Here is a 21,296-nt window from a genome sequence, read left to right as displayed (position 1 = left end):
GGCGTGACATTCTATACGGCTCTGGACTCTCCTTAGTCACTATAGGTTGTATTGGGCCAATTTTTCTATAATGAAGAACTTATCTAGCGATCTCGGTTCTAATCATAATCTTTCGTGGTAAATTCTTATGAGTAGACTTTTTGTGCTAACTTATGAGTATAGCCTTTTTTATTTGATCAAGAGATTAAATACTCTAGTTTCTCTTTAATTTCTTTTATAAAGTAGTATAAATACAAAATTATTGGAATTAAAGTATCTTACGATATATTAAAACTCGTGGCTTGAAAAGTTATTATTGAAAAAAAGACGGAGATGCTTTAGGGTACGTTGTTTCTTCAATTTGAATTTGATATTTACCACCTTTTAATTGTTTGAAGTTACATAGTGCAACATTTTTCGAAATGATTTGCAGTTTAAAATCAAAATCTCATTTCTAAATATTAACAGACTCCCACTATCATTTTTATGAAGTAACTGAAATATACAATATTGTTCAGACATAAACATGCTGGTATAACGAAATGCCTATGTTACAAGACACTATGTTTTTTCGACAAACGATGCTACAACACTCAACAGTCTAAGCGACATAGAAATTGATTTACACAATAGATATATAACATGATATGACAAATTCTTATTGGATGCTTAAGTATGTTTGGCTCGTCAACAAAGCTTGGCAAACAAGGGCCTTCCTAAATCCTTCTCGTTCACTCCACTTGAAATGCAACAGCCTTCTCCGGTTGAAGCTTCATCCTCTCTAAATATGACTTTCCATCAAGATTCTGGGCAAAGTAGCCTTTGACATATTTCTCCAACTTTATCCTTCTAAACAACGCTGGACTTTCCGCAGTCGTCAGAGATTGGATTGGGCCAATTTCTGAGTCTGGCTTAGGGTTGAAGAACATAGCAATTGAGATCCTTTCTCTTGTCGTGTTCACTGCGGCTCTGTGCTCCATGCTTTTGTAAAGACCATTGCTAAGAATCTGCAATTATAAGCAAAGGAAAATCATATAATACGAGTGCAAACGGGCTATGCTTCAAGGAAATTTTTGGCCCGCCCGGAGAAAAAGGAAAAAATGGACCTGGTAGCATGGCCTTAACCCGAAAAAACCAGTCTGAGCTGACCAGGCCGATTTGGTCTTTCATGCTTTCAGATTAATTTGAATACTCCGAGTAAATTCACCGAATTACTCGTATGATACGTTCATGGTTGTTGAAATTTGTATGAAATGCCTTTTTGTGACAAGATGCCTTTGTACTTTCAATGGATATGGCGAGTGGTCCACTGAACAAATTTAAGGCTAATGTTTGATACAAAGGAATAGAAACGAAATTGGGGTCTCGAGAGTTTCGAACTCAAGTTGTCCTACACCAACATCATATAGAAGTTGTGACATCTTAGAATCTGTTTACGTTGACTTTTACTCTCTTTTTTTGGGTCTAATCTAATTCTTGTGCTTCACACTGTTTGACCTTTTTGAAATCCAAAATACTTGATATTTTTATAATATACAAACATTGACACATAAATTCACACAAATTTTATGAAAATTTTCAAATTATATAATATTTAAATTTTAGCGAGAAATCAAGAAAATACTTTTCACTTTTACTGAATCTTGAATAAACAAATCCTAAAACCTTAACTGACAGATGAATACATGATTTAATATTAAATCATGTAATGATCAATGACATTGTCATCAAAATCAAAATTATTTGAAACTAGCACAAGGGAAGGATTATAGTCATCATCACCTTACCTCCAAAAGAAACTCATTTAATAATGACGCACTAAGTTGTTCGAGGTAATACAAGCTTTTAGCTAAAAAGGGGCAAAAAAATATTGTTTAGACTGAATATGTGGTGATGCGACATGTAAACTTATGTTTTTTCAAGTGACCTAAAATGGGTCTAATAAGTTCTCTAATCGAGATATAGTAAAATGAGCCTAGACGATACATACTCGCTTAACCAAAAAATAAAAATAAAAATGGCATGCTTTAGTAAGAGGAAAAAGATAAACAAGTTAAAAAATTCCAAGATTTAAGGAGAATGTTTGCCAATCTAATTTTGTTTGGGTCCAATCTAATTCTCATGCTTCACACAGTTTGACCTTTTTGAAATCCAAATACTTGACATTTTTACAATATACAAAAATGGACACGTAAATTCACACATATTTTTTGAAAATTTTTAAATTATATAGTATTTTAAATTTTATTAAGAAATCAATAAAATACTAATGACTTTACTAAATCTCAAACAAACAAACCCTAAAACCTTAACTGACAAATGAATACATGATTTAGATATTAAATCATGTAATGATCAATGACATTGTCATCGAAATCTAAATTTTCTGAAACTAGCAGAACCTAAGGATTATAGTCATTATCACCTTACCTCCAAACGAAACTCATTTAACAATGATGCACTATGTTGTTCGAGTTAATTAACATGCGTTAAGCTAAAGGCAAAAATATTGTTTAGACTCATGTGACATGAAAACATATGTTTCTTCAAGTGACCTAAAAAAGGGTCTAATAAAAAGATAAAAACAAATTAAAAATTCCAAAATTGAAGGAGAATGTTTGCCAAAGCAAGAAAACGGTACCTCCATGACATCTCCCACATTCACCACAAATGCATTTGGTAGAATGTGAACAGGTGTCCAAACTCCATCCTTTTTAATTTGGAAGCCGTCGACACTGTTGATTTGGTGGAGGATGGTGATGCCAGTAGCATCCGAGTGCGGTGTCATCCCGACAACAACCTCCGGCTGTGGGCATGGAGGATAGTACGTCAGCCGCATAGCTTGAAAGCCATCGTCAAATAACTCTTTCATCTCATTTATCTCGATGCCTAGGCATTTTGAAATCAAGCGAAGTAGCTGCATGGCCAGCTTTTGCGTCTCCTTAATGTAAGAGTCTAAGGTGTTTCTGCATGTGAAAGGAAGGTATTAAGTATTATTGTCATGTTCGCAAATTGTGGAATACTCTTGTCTATGATAATACGACATATGAGTCAATTCAAATGTACCCTTAGATCAGGTGAATCCTACCCGAGGGCCACCTTTTGCCGCATGCATGCCCACACGTAATGGAGAATTATTCTCACATGAAATTTTATGAGCACTGAAATATTAAATTTGTTAATTATTTTCGTGTTCTGTTGTTTTGCATCTTAATATTTGGTTGCTTAGATAATAAAAAAAACTTAAAGTTTGTACTTCATATACTAGTAATATCTTAGACAAGGATGCTGATAACATCTTAGTATCTTATATTAGGAAAAATAATTATTATTATAACAGAGAGAATAGCTTTTGAAACGAAGATTTGAAAATCGGAAACCTTTTTTCTTCTCACTTTCAAGTACACTACCAAACAACAAAAAACTAATCGTTTTCCTTAAAAATAATTTTCATAGAATAGGACTCTTAGGCTCCGTTTGTATCATGAAAAATGAACAAAGTGGACAATATTTTTTTTAAATACGATCGCTTGTATCACTAACAAAAATGAATGCAGGAAAATATTTTCATCGCTGACAAAAATATTTACATATAAATTGTTGTTGATAAAAAAAATATTTTTCATTGACTAATTATTTCAAACGATGCAATCGATTATATGAAAATGTTTCCCAAATTATCCGTTTGCTGCAAAACAAACGGAGCCTTAGTCTTTGTGCAATACTTGCTCCTCTAGAGCTCACCAACATAAATCTATAGCCAGGCCATTATCTTGACGATATACACGACCATCATATCAATATAACATGTGCTTTTTTGCAATGTATAAAGACTCAAAAACAACCTGAGTGGCTGAGGGAGCTCCGGAAAGAGATGAGGTCTCCTTTTGACGACGGGGTTGACTATCATGAAGAACCTATCACCCCAGTCAAGCTTTTCTTCTGGTCGTTTGATATTCCCATAACCTTCAACCTCTCCGGTCCTTACCTCGAACTTCATTTTCTCCGACAAGGGAAGCTTGAAAAACTCTTCGATTTCATGCCTTAGATCCTCCAGCAGAGGACCTATCCCATGGTTAACCAGCTACATAGACAAATTGCCATTCTTAAATTTTAAAATTAGTAAGCTTACAGCCTTAAATATTATTCAAATTTTCCAATATAGTCTTGATTATCACCTCCTCAATTTTTCGCTTGGTCACAACATATATGATCTTTTACAAAACGAAACGATGTTAACAGAACAGCGAACGTGCACCAAACTCCTCGAAAAGGCATAGTAAATTGCAAAGAGCCATGTGCGTATAAGTGCCTTTGTCGATTTTCTGAAATTGTTGACTAGTATTCTCATATTTTATTGGTAGTTCGATCATGGAACGAGCCTCTTATCCGTTCTCAGTCAATCATGGCAGGGGAGTCCAAAAACTATTTGTGTCTATATTTTATAGAAAGTGAAACATACTATTTGATCTAACAAAATAAAAAATACAGGTTGTCCAAAAAACATTTAAAGAAAATATCAATTTGCAGCAAAAGTTGCGGAGAAAAGATTGATTTGGATTGTTTAAAGGAGGAGTAGAAATAAAAATCGTATGGAAAGTAGGATGGTTTAAAAACAAAACTCAAAGGATTACCATAGAGTTGGATGAGAAAGCGAATTACATCTGAGGCTCCATTTGTTCTACGAAAAATGAATGATTTGAAAAATATTTTCCTATAAATAATCGTTTGTATCGCTTAAAATAATTAAAATACCCAAACTCTAAGCAGGATGCTAAAATAAGTTTGCAAGGATGGACGAATTGGTTTTTTTTATAGAAGGTTTTGCTTAGAAACATGTGAATGATATTTGCAAAAACAGAGGTATGTAAGCCATAGTTTGGTAATATATGAAATACGTTTTTTTTTTTATTTTGCCCGTGTTTTTTTTTATTGTTTTCCTCTTAGCAAAAGAAAAGAAACGAACCATAAATTGCTTGACTACGGCAAATCTTGAGGTCTCCTATCAGGATAAACTGTTATGTAATTGCGTTGATGTTTCGGTCCGGTAGCACTAATCACATGCTCATAAAAAAGAAAAAACAAACTGTGAACGAAGTCAACCTTGCTACCATCTCCAAGAATTAAAACCAGGGTCATTTACAAAAAAAAAAGAAGAAAATTTGCGCTATGCATCGAATGCATATACATCTCATGCAGCTAAGTCTTTGGACGTCGTGGAGTCCATATGGGCCGACCAACGGACAGCGTCGAAGGGTTCAGGTTGCAAGGCGGAGCTTCTGTTTTTGGTTAGCCTGATTTTCAATCGTATAATTTTCACAAAATTTAAGACGACAACGAAGATGAAGCTTCAAGCCCAGGTGGGCTTTAAAGATAGATAAGAGGGAGTCTGAGAAAACCTGAAAGAGACCCAAGTCTTTGCAAGCCTCATGCAATTTCTCCAATTCAGGATCACACACAGTTTGGTCCGACGACAATTTGCCCAAGTCAATGACCGGAACAATTGGCGTTTCAGTTCTTCCATTATCAGAGATGATTTGCGGTTCTTGGTCGTGACGAACATACCTCTCTGGAACTGCCCCCATGGTTTCTTTGATGAGCTCTTGAACGCTCACCATGGAAGAACCAGTATGGAGAGGTGGTACTTGTGATTCCATTGCTTTTATTCCATGCTGAACTCGCTCTTGCATGGCGCTATTTATAGTGGGGGAGGGAGAGAGAGAAAGAGGAGACAGAGAGAAAGGGAGAGAGAGATTGGTAAATTGCGAGCGGACATGTGTACAAACGGATCATATTCAACCATCAACGACAACTCGTTGCATTACTTAAATATACCACTTTTAAATCAGTTTTAGTAATAAATAAAAAAAGTCATTTTATATGTTATATAGCGAGTTTGTAAAACATCCATGCAGATGCAGTTGAATATACAGATCCAAATGCCAAAAATTAGCCCAAAAGGAAGCTCTAGAAATAGCCATCATCACCTCACCTTTTGCTTTTTGCCTCTATCCATACTCAAGCAAACTTCGCACTCTTTCGTTTCTTCGGCATTAGGCGAAGGTCGTTTAAAATGGTTGGAACACGTGGAGCAATGGTTCCATGATGCTGGAGTAAGAAGTTTTGACAGAAGTTCTGGGAGATCTACCACAAGAATAGGCTTTCAAAGGTTGATCTTGAATCTTTTGGAATTACGAAGGATGTATCTGTCAATATAACCGTTAACATCGGTTCACACAGAAAGATCTTTCTCTATCCAAGGAAAAACTTGATAATCAAAGTTTCACACAAATCTCTCTCTGTCTCTGTCTCTCTCTCTCATCTTTCAAAGGTTTCATTCGTTTCAAATATTTGTGTTTTCTTCCAAGATTTTTCTATGTAGGATAAGCACAAATGCCCGCCAAGAGTCTACGTAGCAGCGTTAAAGAAGGAAAGAGTCTCGTGAAGAAGATGGAACTTATGTGATGTTTATTTGACTTTTAGGCTCTGTTTGTTTTCCGAAAAATGAGTGATTTGTAAAATATTTTTTCTAAAATTGATAGCTTATATTCTCACAAAAATGAATGAAATGAAAAAAAATTTCATCATTGATGAAAATATTTATATATATAGTTACAGATAATGAAATAATTTTTATTGGCTAATTATTTTAAGTAATACAGATAATTATTTTTAAAAAAATATTTTTTAATTATTTATTTTTCGTGAAACAGATGAAGTCTTGATAATAAAGCAAAAGAGATAGATGTTCTAGAATCACACATACTAGTCTTCTACAAGTATTTCAAATCGCAACAGGACATAAATAAGCTAATATGGCTCGTAGGCTGACAAGTCATTGTGCAACACCTTTTTATAAAAGTAGTGCTTTCCCTCTCCCATGTGAGGGAGAAATTGGCCATCACGATGACTCTCCACCTCTACCATGATCAAAATCCATCGTCTAGAAAGAACACGTGAGTACCTTTGAAGACTACGTACTTGACTTTTCTTTTGGTGATATTGAAGTTTCGTTTTGTTTTTCAACAAGTAGCATTATCTCTAATTGATTTAAATTAGTCTACAATTATTATGTATTGGCAGAATAGTTTTGAATCTTAATTATAAAGTAACTGTCGCTCATTTCTTGTTGTTACCCAAAATTTTGCGTGCAATTTAGGTTCGATCAGCAAATCATGCGAGGATTGCATACTGCTAAGATAGGATCTTTTTTTTTTTCTTTTTGATAATATGTCGTCTTTCAACCTTCAGGTCTATTAATTTCCATAGAGGCAGCTCCACCGATGGTGGCTTCGTAGCTCCCAAGGTTACTATTTGCAGTAATTTGACCATTGTCACATTGATCAATCATCCTTCAAAGAAGTATTTCGACATACTTACGAATCCAAGGGTATGTTCATTTTGCGAAAAATAACTTCCAGCAAAATATTTTTCGAATTTTTCAGCGTTCGGTTCACGGAACATAATCAAATCAAGGAAAATATTTTTTTGTCAATGAAAAAAATACTTTCAAAAGTGGGGAAATTATTTCCTCTTTTGAGAAAAGGAAATGATTTTCGCTCATCTTTCTTTCACCATTCATTTTAGATTGGCGATGCTTGAGCATTGCCAGAGGCCGGCGAGGCTCCAGCGTGACAAATCGACAATGCTCAAGCATCGCCAAAAGCTAGCAAGCTCGTCCCTTGCTTGTGGGCGGCGACCAACTGAGGAAAAAAAAAGAAAGAAAATAAAAAAATAAAAAGAAAGAAAAGAAGAAAAATAAAAAGAAAAGAATAAGAAAAAAGAAAAAAATTTAAAATTTAAAATTTTTTAAAAAAGAAAAAAAGATCAGAAAAATTAAAAAAGTATGATCAAAATGAGTGTACTGAGGAAAATCAAATCAAATTTTTCTTACTAAACGACGGAAAATATTTTCTACTTCATTTTCAGATTACAGCATAATACCGAAATTTTTTTTCATTTTCTTGAAAAATAATTTAATGAAACGTGACGTTTTTTGTGAAACAAACGGTGCCTAATTAATTATACCTTCTGACCTATCCAATGGTGTGAGATTGGAGTATTAAAGCGGATGCTTATTCTTATCCGTAGTTGATCAAACTCCCAATACAAGTGACCTTTTTGGTAGTAATTTATTTAATTTTGGGTACTTCCTATTGGACTCTAGTTTGTAACGATTGATGTTAAAAAAATTGATTGACGAGACTTTGTAATGATTGATGTTGGTAAAATTGATTTATGGCTACTAGAGTTTCACGTGATCCTAAGATTGATTGACGAGACTTTACTGGATTTTAAATGAATCTTGATAAAATTTTGTGCAAATGAAGAGGAAAATGAGAACCATCGAAGATGAAGATCCTTTAGTTCATATAGCAGGTCATTGTGACAGCATTGAACGTGGAAGAAAACAATAAAAAATATGATGGGAGTTGGATAGTCAAATCATGACCCAATTTATGCAAATCATGTACCTTTTAAAACTGTCAAATTAGAAATTTTTTAACCTCGACAAATGATTACGGTCACCCAACTTGTGGGCTAATTCTTCCTAGTTCCTTAGCAGAAAAAATATTTGTGACACGTTTAAAATATATCGAGGACAGTGATTATTTTATATTTCTTTTAGAAAGAAAGGGTTTGAATAAAATTGGAACATACCTCACCCATTATGGGAATATTCGATTTAAAACGCTAATAAAATGCTTATTGCCCATTGGATAAGCCCGTTTCCATAACACCAGTGGTTCAAGTGGGAAACCACAAAACTGACAACAGACCTTAGCTTTGGTCCAACCTTGGGTGACTGCCTCTGAGACCAAGAATAGATGGAAGAATTGAATCTCTGACCTTCAACTTGCGATACAAGCCTTAGGCCACACAACCAAATCCCTGGTTAGTGATTAATCTATATATTTAAGCTGAAGTGAATTTTTACTCACTTTTATAAATTTTCCAAATTACCGTTATTAGCAATAAATAATAAATACAAATACAAATACTTCTAATAACGTCATACTTTCATCCAGTTCTTTGAATAACCGTCCATTTTCATTTTATTCCTAGATTATCCCTGTTTACATGGTATCAACTTTTATACCATTTGCTTTTAATTTCATTTTTATCATGCGATCACGGAGCACATGCCCAAATTAACCTATGAGGAAAATGATTTGCCACCAATAACAAGTATCAGCCTACATATAAATCAACAATAATACATGAAATTTCACTAGAAGTTAAAAGATTATCTTTAGAAAAAAAAAATTCAACTATGTCTCATCTCCATTGGAAATTCATGACCTTCCTACGATGAGAGAAGAATCCTTCCAAAAGAAAAAAAGAATTCTACTATCTGATCACTAGACTATGTCATGTGTACCTTTAATTACGTGATTCTTACTTTGGGACCCATATATTTAGTAATTCATGATCTTGGTCTATGTTGTCGGCAGACTATGTAACTTTTCATTATGGATGGGTTCATGAACCTCTCATTTGCCATATAAATTAAATCATTGAAGTATGGGATGCCACTTTTTGTAGGGCGGCCAATTCAGTCAAAAACTATATAATTTGATTAATTTAGTTCTAAGCATTCTTCACGATTTGCCAATGTAGCCTTTTTTGCCAAGCCAAAAAATTTTGTTTAAAAATTGTTGAAGTTGACACCAGCCATCCTACACGGCATGGTTGGCTAATGTGAGCAATTTTTGCAATTTTTTAAAATTCTTTTGAATTTTTTTATTTTCTTTCTTTTTTATTTTATTTCTTATTTCCCTCAGTTGGTCAATAGCCTCGGCAAGGCTAGCAACTTCCGCCAGGCACAGGTGAGGGCAGGAACTCCCTTTCCCACTATAGGCGAGGGTGTGCAAGCCCTTGATGTGGTTAGCAACCTCCGCTAGCCATGGCCGAGGTAGCGGATCGGCGGAGGGAAAAAAGGAAAGGAAAAAAAGAAAAAAATCACGAGAGTTAAAAAATTGCAAAACTTATTTGTGTCGGCACTGGCCGCGATTTTCATAATATTGGCTATTATATTAGCAAATCGTCAAAATGTTTAAGACTAAATTTGTTAAATTGAAAAAATTAGGATTGAATTGGCTGTCGTACAATAAATTTAGGCCAAATTAAACAAATTTCCTATTAAAGCTCCATTCGTTTCCTGGAAAATGCAACGTTTTTGGAAACTATTTTCCAAAAAGTCATTTTCCAAGAAAATGACAATAGTTTTTCGGTGTTTGGCTGAGACTTAAAAATGAACTGAAAAATATTTTTCATTGTTCGGTATGGAAACTCCTCATTGCACTCATTTTAATAAATTTTAGTTTTTATTTTATTTAAAAAAATCGAATTCTTAATTATTTTTTATTTTTAAATATTTAAATATTTCTTTTTTTTTCTCTTTTTTTTCTTTTCTTTCTTCTTCTGCCGGTCGCCGGCCACCATGACGACTGGCGACTTGCCACAGGCAAGGCTTGACCTTGCTCGCCCAAGGCTGACGAGCTCGAGCCTCACCGACCTCGCGCCATATCCGGTGTTGCTTGGCCTCGCTCGACGCCAGCGAGGCTCTCGCCAGATTTGGTGAGGTGAGGCCTTGCTCGAGCCTTACCAGCCTCGAGCGAGGCCAAGCAAGACCATATCTGGCGAGGCGTGGCCAAGCCTCGCCAGATCTGGTGAGAGCCTTGTCGGTCTCGAGCGAGGCTGAGCCTCTTCTGATTTGGCACCAGGCCGGTGAGGAGAGGCTCGGCCTCTTTCAAGCATCGTCGGATCTGGCGTGAGGCCAATGAGGCATAGCCTTGCCTGTGGCCGGCGACCAGTAGAGGAAGAAGAAAACAAAAAAGAAAGAAAAGGAAAAAAAAAGAAAAGAAAAAATTTAAAAATAGTTAAAAAAAAAAAGTAAAATGTGTAATGTAAAATAAAGTAAGGTGAAAGAAGATATGGAAAATGTCTAAGCAGAGAACATTGTCCTCACTTTTGAAGGTGCTTTTTTCATTGGTGCAAAACGTTTTCATGATTAGTTTATTTTCTATGAAACGAATGTTGGAAAATCTGAAAAACGTTTTTCTAAAAGTTATTTTCTATGAAATAAATGGAGCCTAATATTTCATGATCCTGGTCTATATTGTTGGTAGACTATGTAACTTTTGGTTCCGGATGGGCTCATGGACCTCTCATTTTCCATATAAATCAAATCATTTAAGTATAGGACGTCCCTTTTTGGTTCTCCTTCTCCATAAAACTTTTTGGAGGAGCGGCATATGACAATAGTTTTGGATAAAAGTAGTGTGATGCTCAATCAAATCATTAATCGAGTGCATTTAAAGTGCAGGGAATGATAAAATCATGACTCCCCATTTTTTGTTTTGTTTTTTGAACCAACGATATAATTCAACTGTGTAACGCACCGCAAATAAATTCATTTTGAATTGATTTCGAAAGTACGTACTTGAAGTTGGGCCAAACAACTATTTAAGTGACAGAAATAGTATTCATTTCTCAAGGAAAATAGTGAGATTTTTTGCGTAAATTATCTATGATCATAGTGTACTGGTATTAAAAATTATCCATGTTAGCGTCAGCCGCGGCGGCCAGGGTCCACGTCAATGCCAGCCGGCCAAAATTGATTAGATAGACTGAATTGGCATAAATGCAAAAGGTTTACGACTGAATTGACCAAAAAAAAAGTTTAGTACTAAATTGACACAATTGCAATAGGTTTATAACTTTTTTGGTAATTGACCTTACAATTAACCTACAAGTTTAATATGTTTGGAACGAAAGAAATCAAGCTAAAAAATTCGGTAATTTGTAAGAGCATCTTTGAGAGTTTAACTGATTATTAAGTGAAAAAATTGCTAAATAGAAAAATGCACCCAAAGAAGCAAAACCGTTGCGTCCAGAGCAGTAGAGACTAACTTTCTATTGTCCTTTGTGGTGTAAGGATAATAAAAGTGCCAAAATTTTCGTACGGCGCTCACTTTAGTGCTAAAAATTTTCAACAGATCACTTAAGCGCTACTTTAAAAAAAAAGATTACTTAAGTGCCAATTCCAATTTGGGTTGCTGAAAATCCGACATGGTAATATTTTATTAATTTTTCTGACCAACGTGGCTCGCTGGCGTGCCCAGTCAACATATATACCCCTAAACGACGTTATTTGCATGTTTTGCCTCAAATGTAAACCCTAAATCTAACATTCAAGGATTTTCTTAAATTCGAAACCCTAATTCGATTTTTCCCCAAAATTAATAGCTGAATCTTGCGACGGAGAGCAGGAGCATGACAAGCGGTTTAAATTCGTTTTAGTGAAGTTTCGGATTTGGTGGATGTCATTGAGAAGGAAGGGGCATTGGGCTTTCTTAGGGAGAGCAGCGTAAAGATTTTTTAGAGAAAAGAACAAGGCGAAAACACGGAGCTTCATATCTTTCTCTGGGTAGTCGCTCGACAAAACCTAGCACCGCCTTTAAATGATTTTTGCATAACATCAGAGGCTGTGTCTCCTTTGCGGTGATCAAGAGCTTTGAGTAGTCCGAACCTCGATTGAATATTACTTTTGGACTTGGACTTCGACCTTCCGCGCCATTCCCTGTCTCGTCACAACTCTTCACTGCTCGATGTCGTTCACCATCACTGCCGCTGCGTTTGAGAAAGCACAGCGAATGCTCTGTTTCTTTCTATTTTCCAGCCGTGAAGCTTGAGAGGCTTCAATTTCGGTTCAAGCATCATCGCTGTCGTCACCGTGGCCGGCGATTGGCAGAGAAAGAAGAAAACAAAAAAAAAAAGAAAAGGAAAAAGAAAAGAAAAGAAAAGAAAAGACTAAAAATTAGTTTTTAAAAAAATTTAAAAAAATAAAAGAAAAAATAAAAATAAATGTAAAATGTGTTATGTAAAAGAAAGTAAGGTGAAGAAGATATGAAAAATGTTACATTTTCCTCATTTTTTAAGGTGCTTTTTTTATTGATGGAAAATATTTTTCATGATTAATTTATTTTTTGTGAAACGAACGTTGAAAAATCTGAAAAACGTTTTCTTGAAAGTTATTTTCCGTAAAACGAACGGAACATAATATTTCATGATCTTGGTCTATGTTGTCGGTAGACTATGTAACTTTTCATTTCAGATGGGTTCATGAACCTCTCATTTTCCATAAAAATCAAATCATTGAAGTATAGGATTTCCAGTTTTGGTTCTCCTTCTTCATAAACTTTTTGGAGGGACGGCATACGATAACAAGTTTTGGTCAAAAGTAGTGTGATGTTCAATCAAATCACTAATCGAGTGCATTTAAAGTGCAGGGAATGAGAAAATCATGACTCCCCATTTTTTTTTTGTCTTTTGAACCAACGATATAATTCAATAGCGTAACGCACGGCAAATAAATTAATTTCGAAAGTACGTACGTGAAGTTGGGCCAAACAACTATTTAAGTGATAGAAATAGTATTCATTTCTCAAGGAAAATAGTGGGATTTTGTAAGTTACATCGATTTTATCACGTGAATATTAATATTCAATTTATTTCTTGTTTTCTTTCAATACGTTTTGACCTGCCTAATTTCATAGCAATCTAGTCACAAGAGATAAACCATCATGATTTGGAGAACATAAACCAATAATATTGTAGACGACGCTTCCCATGTTTATCACTCGAACATCTGTTTTCATTAAGACTCCGTTTATTTCACGAAAATTATTTTTAAAGAAAATATTTTTCTCAATTTCCGGTATTTGGATCTCTTAGAAAAATGAGTCAATGAAAAATATATACTTATATTCAAGAAAATAATTTGGTTTTTAAAAGATCGAAAATCACGTTCCAAAATATATTTAGATATCCGCATTTAGACTAGAAACTCTGCGTCTGTGCAAAGCAATCCGGATCCATCGAGGCCAAGCCCAAGTCCAAGTCCAAGACCGAGCTCAGACCCTGGCACCCCGGCCCAAGTCCACAAAGGCTTGGCTCGAGACCCCGATGCTCGTGCCCGGGTCCCTAGAGCTCGAGCACGAGTCCATTGAGGCTAGGCTTAGGCTTAGGTCCACAGCTCTCGAGCCCAAGACCCCACGCCCAAGACCGGGTCCATCACAGTGGGCACAAGACCCCGGTGCCAATACTCAAGTCCCTAGTGCTCGGGCCGTGTTCATTGAAGCCGCACCTGTGTGCATCGAGACCAGGCCCGAGACTCCGATGCCCTTGCCCGTGTCCTTGCACTCGGGATCGAGTTCATAGAGGCTAGGCCTGAGACATAGTGCCAATGCCCGGTTCCATCGAGGTCGGGCCCGTGTCCATCGAGGCCGGGCCCGTGTACTGTGGCGCCTGTGCTCGAGTCCCCGGCACCCGTACTCGGGTCCATCTAGGCCAAGCTCGCGACCCCGACACTTACGCCCTGTCCATCAAGGTTAGGCCTAAGTCCATTGAGGTCAGCCCTGGGACCTTGGTGCTAGTGCCCGAGACCTTAATGCCAGTGCCTTGATGCCCGAGTCCATTGAGTACAGACCCATGATCGATGCTCGTCCTCATGCTCGTGCCTAGGACTCAGGAGCCCATGCCCGGGGCGAGGTCCATTGAGGTCGAGCCTCGGACCCTAGTGCCCGTGCTTGATTCCCTAACTGCCCATGCGTAAGTCTCTAGCACTTGAATAAGGTATGTCTATTTTGACTTTCTTAACCAAACGACGGAATATATTTTTCAGTTTATTTTCAGGTTTTAATCAAATATAAAAAAATATTATTTTTCTAAAATATAATTTTTAAAAATATTATATTTTCATGAAATAAACGAAGCATAAAAGGATGTCTATGTAAAGCTTCAACTTTCTTTTGCGGGCCAAAGTTCAAACAATGATGACACAAAAAAGACTATATTTTAAACGAACGACGTGGACAAGTATTGGATATGACGCACGTGAAATGGATTCGGTCTTAGAATCTGCATCGACGTGTCGAGATCAATCAGCATAACATATGCAATGACTCAATCCACCGAGAGGTTGCGCGGTGGAAACATCTTTCTTTCATGGTTACGTCTTGAAGAAGGCATTGTATTATATGGTGAATTAAAATGTGCGGTTTGACTTTGCTCGTTCGTGACTCGTCCTTCTTTTCACGGTTACTTCCTGGAAAAAGTCATGATATTTCAAATGTTGGTGAATTGAAACGTGCTTAATTCTTTGTTTCTAGTTAATTCTTATGTAGTTTGTTCATTGATGCTTAAGGTATGTTTTTCGATTTTGCTCGTCCTTTGTTTCACGGTTACTGTTGAGAATGTATATGGAATTTGAGCCACGTGAAGGGAACTTGATCCAAGTAGAGCTTCCAAATCCAAATAGGGTTTGTGGTTTGATAGCCGAACAAGCAAGAAATTTTTAAAATACTTTTTACTTTGGAGGTGGAGTCATAATTTGAGTCGGTCAAAGCACATCGGTGAGCAAATGAGCTTTGGCCGTAATAATCAATTTAGCAGTGTGCTTGTGAATTACATCATTAAGAAATTGCAAGTGTCTTGAAATCAAAAAATCTTGGAGTACGATTTGCAAATTCATTTATGAGAGTGAGAGATTATTTCGCAAGAAATTATGAGAATTAAATATTGTACGAGCTATAGGGTGTAATTGGATATAAGAAACACTGAGAGTGCTTCAATGACTTGAGTATAGTTGGAAGCTGTGCTATTCTCTTCGTGAAGTCGGTTGCACCACCGAAGCACGTAAATATAAAATCCGAATTATCTCCTTGTTCTTTTTTTTTTTGTTGTGTTCTATTACTTGTTTTTGCAATAGCTACGTCTTGAAAAGGCATAATATTTTATATGCTGGTGAATTTTTTTTTTGGGTCGAATATGCTGGTAAGTTAAAGCGTGCTTGGTTCTTGGTCTTTAATTAATACTAACGTAGTTCCTCGTAGCTTACTTAAGGCATGTGCTTTGACTTTGCTGGTGTTGAGAGTATTCACTATTCAGCACGGGAGTCACGTTGATAATGAAGAGAAGCGCAAGAACTACACCGGCATTAATCGTTCTTATCCCATCGAGACTAGATATGCCGTCATTGGTGACGTTTTACACTTGTGGACCAAATTCAATATCCATGAGAAAGGATCACAATCTCACGAAAATAGAAGTCTAGTCAATAAGGCCTCGATTTTTAAAGGTCGTGGACTAAAGTGAAAGGCACCATTTCTGACAGTATCAATCAATCAATCAATTTTTTTTATAGAACAAAGAGAAAAAAATCAATCAATCAATCAATATGATTTTTTGGGTGGGTGCATCGCAAATGTTAAAGTCCGAGGCAATTAGGGGAAGTCTCCCAATCACGTTTGAGGTGCCCATGACTTCCACGATTTTGGAAATCTTTCGGAAGTCTTCGTAGTGACACTCGAACTGTAATTTATTCCTAAAATTTTTTGAATTTTGCAATTGACAATTTTTTAGAACTTATAAAAAGCGGTACAACAAAAAAATTATTAATAATATGGATGATCGATTCGTAGGATGAGTAGGTTCCAAGTTTGGAATTTGAAACCTACTATGTTAGATCCGGTTTGCATTTTTTGGAACGTGAAACCTACCTTATTTGTCTTGAAACCAACCCTAAAACCTACCCTATTTGTTTAGTCCTGTTTTTTATGATCTACCCAAGAACCAGTCTCTTTGCTTCACTTTTTCTTAAAACGAGGACAAATAGCAATTATAGCAAACTAGTATGAGCAACAAAACGGCTCAAAGTAAAATATTGATACAAAACAAACAAAAAAATAAAAGCAATAGGAAAGTTAAGCTCATTTAAGAATAATAAATCATCTTCTTTCACTTCAAAAAACAAATTCTTACCGATTCCCAAGTGGGTGGATGGGTAGGTTTGACATCTAGAATCTGAAATCTGCCCGCTTAGTACCGGTTCAAAAAATTTGGAATTATGAATAGGACCTATTTCCATTGGAATTGGGAACCGAATATGTTTTTATGGGCGATCAGATCCAATTCTAGGGTAGAACTGGACCGGTTGCACAGTCCCAATCATTAGGACCATTTTTCTTAAATGATGGAACAAATTTAATGTAGATTTATTGATTGGTTTTCTTTTACTTGTAGATTTTTTATTTATTTTCTCTTATTGTCATTTTTTTGGTACACTTGATAGTGTCTCAAGCTACAAACAAGAACAAAATGATGGAGGGGGGATGGATTGTGCAGCTATCACCATTGTTGTGAGGGTCACCAAACCCTCGCCTAGAAAAACAAGCATGAGTGTATCATGAACAATGCACGATACTGTGATGTCCAGGGTCCACTCGTAACAATATTGTCCACTTTAGGCTGAAGCCCGCAAAGTTTTGTTACAAGTTAGGATAAGTGCCACCACATATATGTCACTTCACCTCACCACATCCAGGCGATGTGGGATTTGGTTTATTCCTGTCTCCTTCGCCATTCTCAAAGCCTACCAGGAGCCGCTCCTTGACTAGGTCCTCTGGCTCCGGTGACCACTCCCTGCCCTCGCAGGACCGGGTCATTATAGGCCCACCAGCTTCTGCCTAGTTTGTCCTCGAACCACACACTTCCAGCTGAGCTTGGCTCTGATACCATTGTAACACCCAGGGCCCACTCATAACGATATTGTCCGCTTTGGGTCAGAGCCCGCACGATTTTGTTTTTCTGGGCTTCGCTCATAAAAGGCTTCGTTATAAGTTAGGACAAGTGCCACCATATATATGGCACTTCACCTCATCACACCTAGGCGATATGGGATTCGGTTCATTCTTGTCCCCTTCGCCATCATCAAAGCCTGCCAGGAGCCGCTCTTTGTTCAGACTCTTTGGCTCCGGTGATCACTCCTCGCCCTTGCAGGACCGGGTCGTTACATAAGCACTCACACCCTCCCACCATCCAGATATGCCAACATCTCGATCGAGGTGGTTATACTCTCTCTCTCTCTCAAGGGTTCCATGACCATCGCCCAAGATAGTCCACTCTCAAACTGTACAAGTTTCTTCTAAAGCGTATGGCTTTTACTATGTAAATGATGATATCTAGAAAGATGGATTTTATATATCGACCGATGAAGTACTTTATGGGTGTATATATAAGAATCCAGATCTACCGAATCACACATGTTACTATCTCTGTATCCTAAGTCTCATTCACACACACACGGAAGGGTTCCATAACCTGGCCTGAGACAGTCTGATGTTTGTAGTCTTACCTTCTTTATGTTGTATCAGCAGTGGAGGTTACCTGTGACAAGTGATGGTGGTGAGAAAGGGGTAGAGTTAGTGGACGTCCTTTCTCTTTTGACCTTTTGAATTTGTTAGGTTTACAATAACTTTCAATTAGGCCTATATCTGGCATCTATTAAGCAAGACTTCAACATCAAATGTCCTAAGAAATGGACAATATGAAAGGGACAAACAATAAAAGGCCATCTGATCTTTTCGTCAATAAAGTAAATTGACCTTATTGAGAAGTATAAACTAAGGCGAGCCACCCATGCATTTTAGCATGACTGTACACATGGACATAGATCCGGGACGTATGAGCATGGAAAGCAAGGTCTTGGTGCCTATTATTACGAGTTGTATCCTTTAAGGTAGCTATTGGAAGACACGAAGCTTATGAGGAGAAGTTACAATGGTGCGCCACTATTGGTGGAAGTATGTCTTGGGTTTGGACGTAGGGGTTTGGTGTATTAATTCAGGCCGCCGAGTCTAAAGTCTGGGCAGCAGGTACGGTGCTGACGTTGTGGAGCTCAAATTGGATTCCAATCTTTAAGACAATTTAAGCATATTTTGTTGATCACGAATATATTTTTTTCCGGGGAAATTGTTAATCAGTTTAAATCTATTATACGGATACCAATTCAGTTCTTAACTGTTCAATTTTGCCAATTATGGTCTAAACTTTTGTGCGAAATTTCAATGTAGTCTTTCCGACCAACTTTCACAAGAAATTATTTACGTGGCGGTAAGCCACGTAGGATGGCCAACAATAATTGGACCACCTGTTGGGAAAACCTCCTAATAGATTTTGAAATTGACAAAACTGTCCATGAATATTTGTAAGTCTGACAAATGATTTCAAGTATTTTGATTCAAGAAGTTATACTTTGAAGATGGTAAATCTTTTACTTCAAGAGGTTCAGACTTTTGTTGTTCATAAAATTCTGCACGTGTCAATAAATTTGTTGAATAAGTAATACAATGATGAAAAGAGTATCGTCTCATAGAGATTGATGATAATAAACAAATTAAATATTAAAAATAGACTAATTCTAAAATTTATCTAACAGATCAAAATAAAATTAAGAATAAATAAAAATTGACAATTTTTAAAAACGAAATTTTAGAAACTAAAGGCAGATAATCAATTAGATAAAATATGTTAGAACATCCAATTTCACCATAACCACTAGATATGAATTTCATATCATGATGCATACAAGAACAATATCACACATGTGATAATGGAATTTTCTAGTCTATTTACTATCCTATCTCTAGGTATAACAAATCTACTCAGTTTATCAATATACTATATCTTTATATAAATTTAAATAAATATAAGTGCATTAAAATCTATGAATATTCCCAGTTTACAATGAATCTTTTAGACCACCTTATCATCGAAAGCTGCACAAATAACATGGTATATTTCTATCTATATTTAATTCATGGTTATATATTATAAGGAGCAATTGCATATTATCACTTCTTAGTCTCAAACATGCACATCAGATCATTCAAGTGGTGGCCAGTCACTTAAAGGCATTAAGCACAATAACATATAACTCACATAAATGAAATCACTTGCAAAGCATAAAAAGCATGAAATTCATATTATCATGGTTATGCTACATCTAGCTCAAACAAAGAAAATTAAAACATAATAGATGAAGAAACGAAAATATAAATTAAACCAAACAGCTTGAATCAAAGAACAAGAATTCTGTCACCACTTTTATCTTCTCTTCAAAATACTTGAAAAAACTCCTAGAACATTAAAAACAAAAACAATCTAAAAAAAAACTAGCTATCCCCCCAAGTTATCCTATTTATGTGATAACATCCAAGACTCCTCTCACAAGGCAATTGCTTCTTTTTTGCATAAAATTAGGGAATAAATCGCAGAATTCTCAATATGATATGCACCTTCTAACTCTTCTCTGGATAGCATATTCCTTTCCTTCTTTTTTGCCATATTTTTTTTTATTTTCTCCATATCTCAATATTCTGCATAAACAAGGAAAAATTAAGTAAATAAAATGAAATCCAAATATATTATAGAGTTATCAAACCCCCGAACTTAACATTTTGCTAGTCATCGAGCAAAAGCAAGATATAAAACATACTCAAGCTAACAACCCCCTCCATGACTTCCTTCAATAATTGCTCGAAATCACAATTCAAACAAAAACACAAATTTCATCCAAACATTGAAATAGATTCATAAGTTAAAACCAATTCTAACTATGTGATGCAAGTGTGTGTGTGTGTCCTCATCTTTTGGAATTATATGCAATCCAAATAAGTTCACGTTGGTATGCAACCTCTCAAAAACTCTTTATAATTATAACTAAATCCCATAGGTTTGCTTTTAATTCCTCTCTCCACTAATGTAAGCTAATCATCCAATCAAAAATCAGTAGGACTTTTCTCAGGTTGTAATGTAAGGCTGGGCTAATGGTGAGATAATGGTAAATTTAAGCTCAAATCACCCATGAGCACATTGATTTCTAGGATCTAATTAGAGCACATGCCACTATCTCGAATTTCACATCTTCAAAATAATCTTTCTGCCACCACGTATCATCGTTCTAACTCCTTTTTTTTCTTTTCTTTTTTCCTCTGTTTTTTTTTCATTGCTTTATGGTGGAGTTCTTCCTTAAGTCCCTCCTAATATAACGTGAATATTCCTAACCCATCGAGTATTCGAAAGGCTCACTTAATTGAAAGTTAGATAGGGAACCATAAAAGCAATTTTTTTTCTTTTTTTTTGAATAATACATGTCACGGCCCGGAACCCACCGAGCCCGCGACATCCCGTCCATGGTCGAATTGAACGCGACGTCCCAGGACGCGTCGCCGACCCAAACGAACATCAGAGATTAGGCACACGCGAAAACAAAATAAAACGACCCAGACAATTAATAATGACGAAGAGGTGGCAATAACACGAAACAATAACTGTAATTCCTACACTTGACAGATACAAACCACGTTCACAAAAAGGCAATCCCCAAGCTAGACCACAACAACAGAACCACGTTCATAAAAAAGGGACAGTGGTTCGAAAACTTAACTCCTCTACAAAAAGGGGGAAACTCA

At 36.2% G+C, this 21,296-nt stretch overlaps 1 protein-coding gene across 1 annotated transcript; it reads right to left on the bottom strand.

Moving 5' to 3' along the window:
- Positions 1–612: 612 nt before the first annotated feature.
- On the bottom strand, positions 613–5,657 carry LOC115691610 (protein SRG1-like). The gene is made up of 4 exons (XM_056311769.1): positions 5,379–5,657; positions 3,825–4,063; positions 2,621–2,945; positions 613–986 (listed from the first exon to the last, which is right to left on the bottom strand). The coding sequence occupies exons 1-4, from the start codon at positions 5,634–5,636 to the stop codon at positions 711–713; spliced, it is 1,098 nt and encodes a 365-aa protein (XP_056167744.1). The 5' UTR covers positions 5,637–5,657; the 3' UTR covers positions 613–710.
- Between the last annotated feature and the right edge of the window lie 15,639 nt (positions 5,658–21,296).

Source organism: Syzygium oleosum, unplaced genomic scaffold (assembly GCF_021117445.2).
Source record: "Syzygium oleosum isolate NSW1041296 unplaced genomic scaffold, Sole_v2.1 Sole_v2.01, whole genome shotgun sequence".
In the NCBI taxonomy this organism is placed as follows: domain Eukaryota; kingdom Viridiplantae; phylum Streptophyta; class Magnoliopsida; order Myrtales; family Myrtaceae; genus Syzygium; species Syzygium oleosum.
Note: the sequence above shows the minus strand (reverse complement) of the source record. Positions and strands in the feature narration are given on the sequence as shown.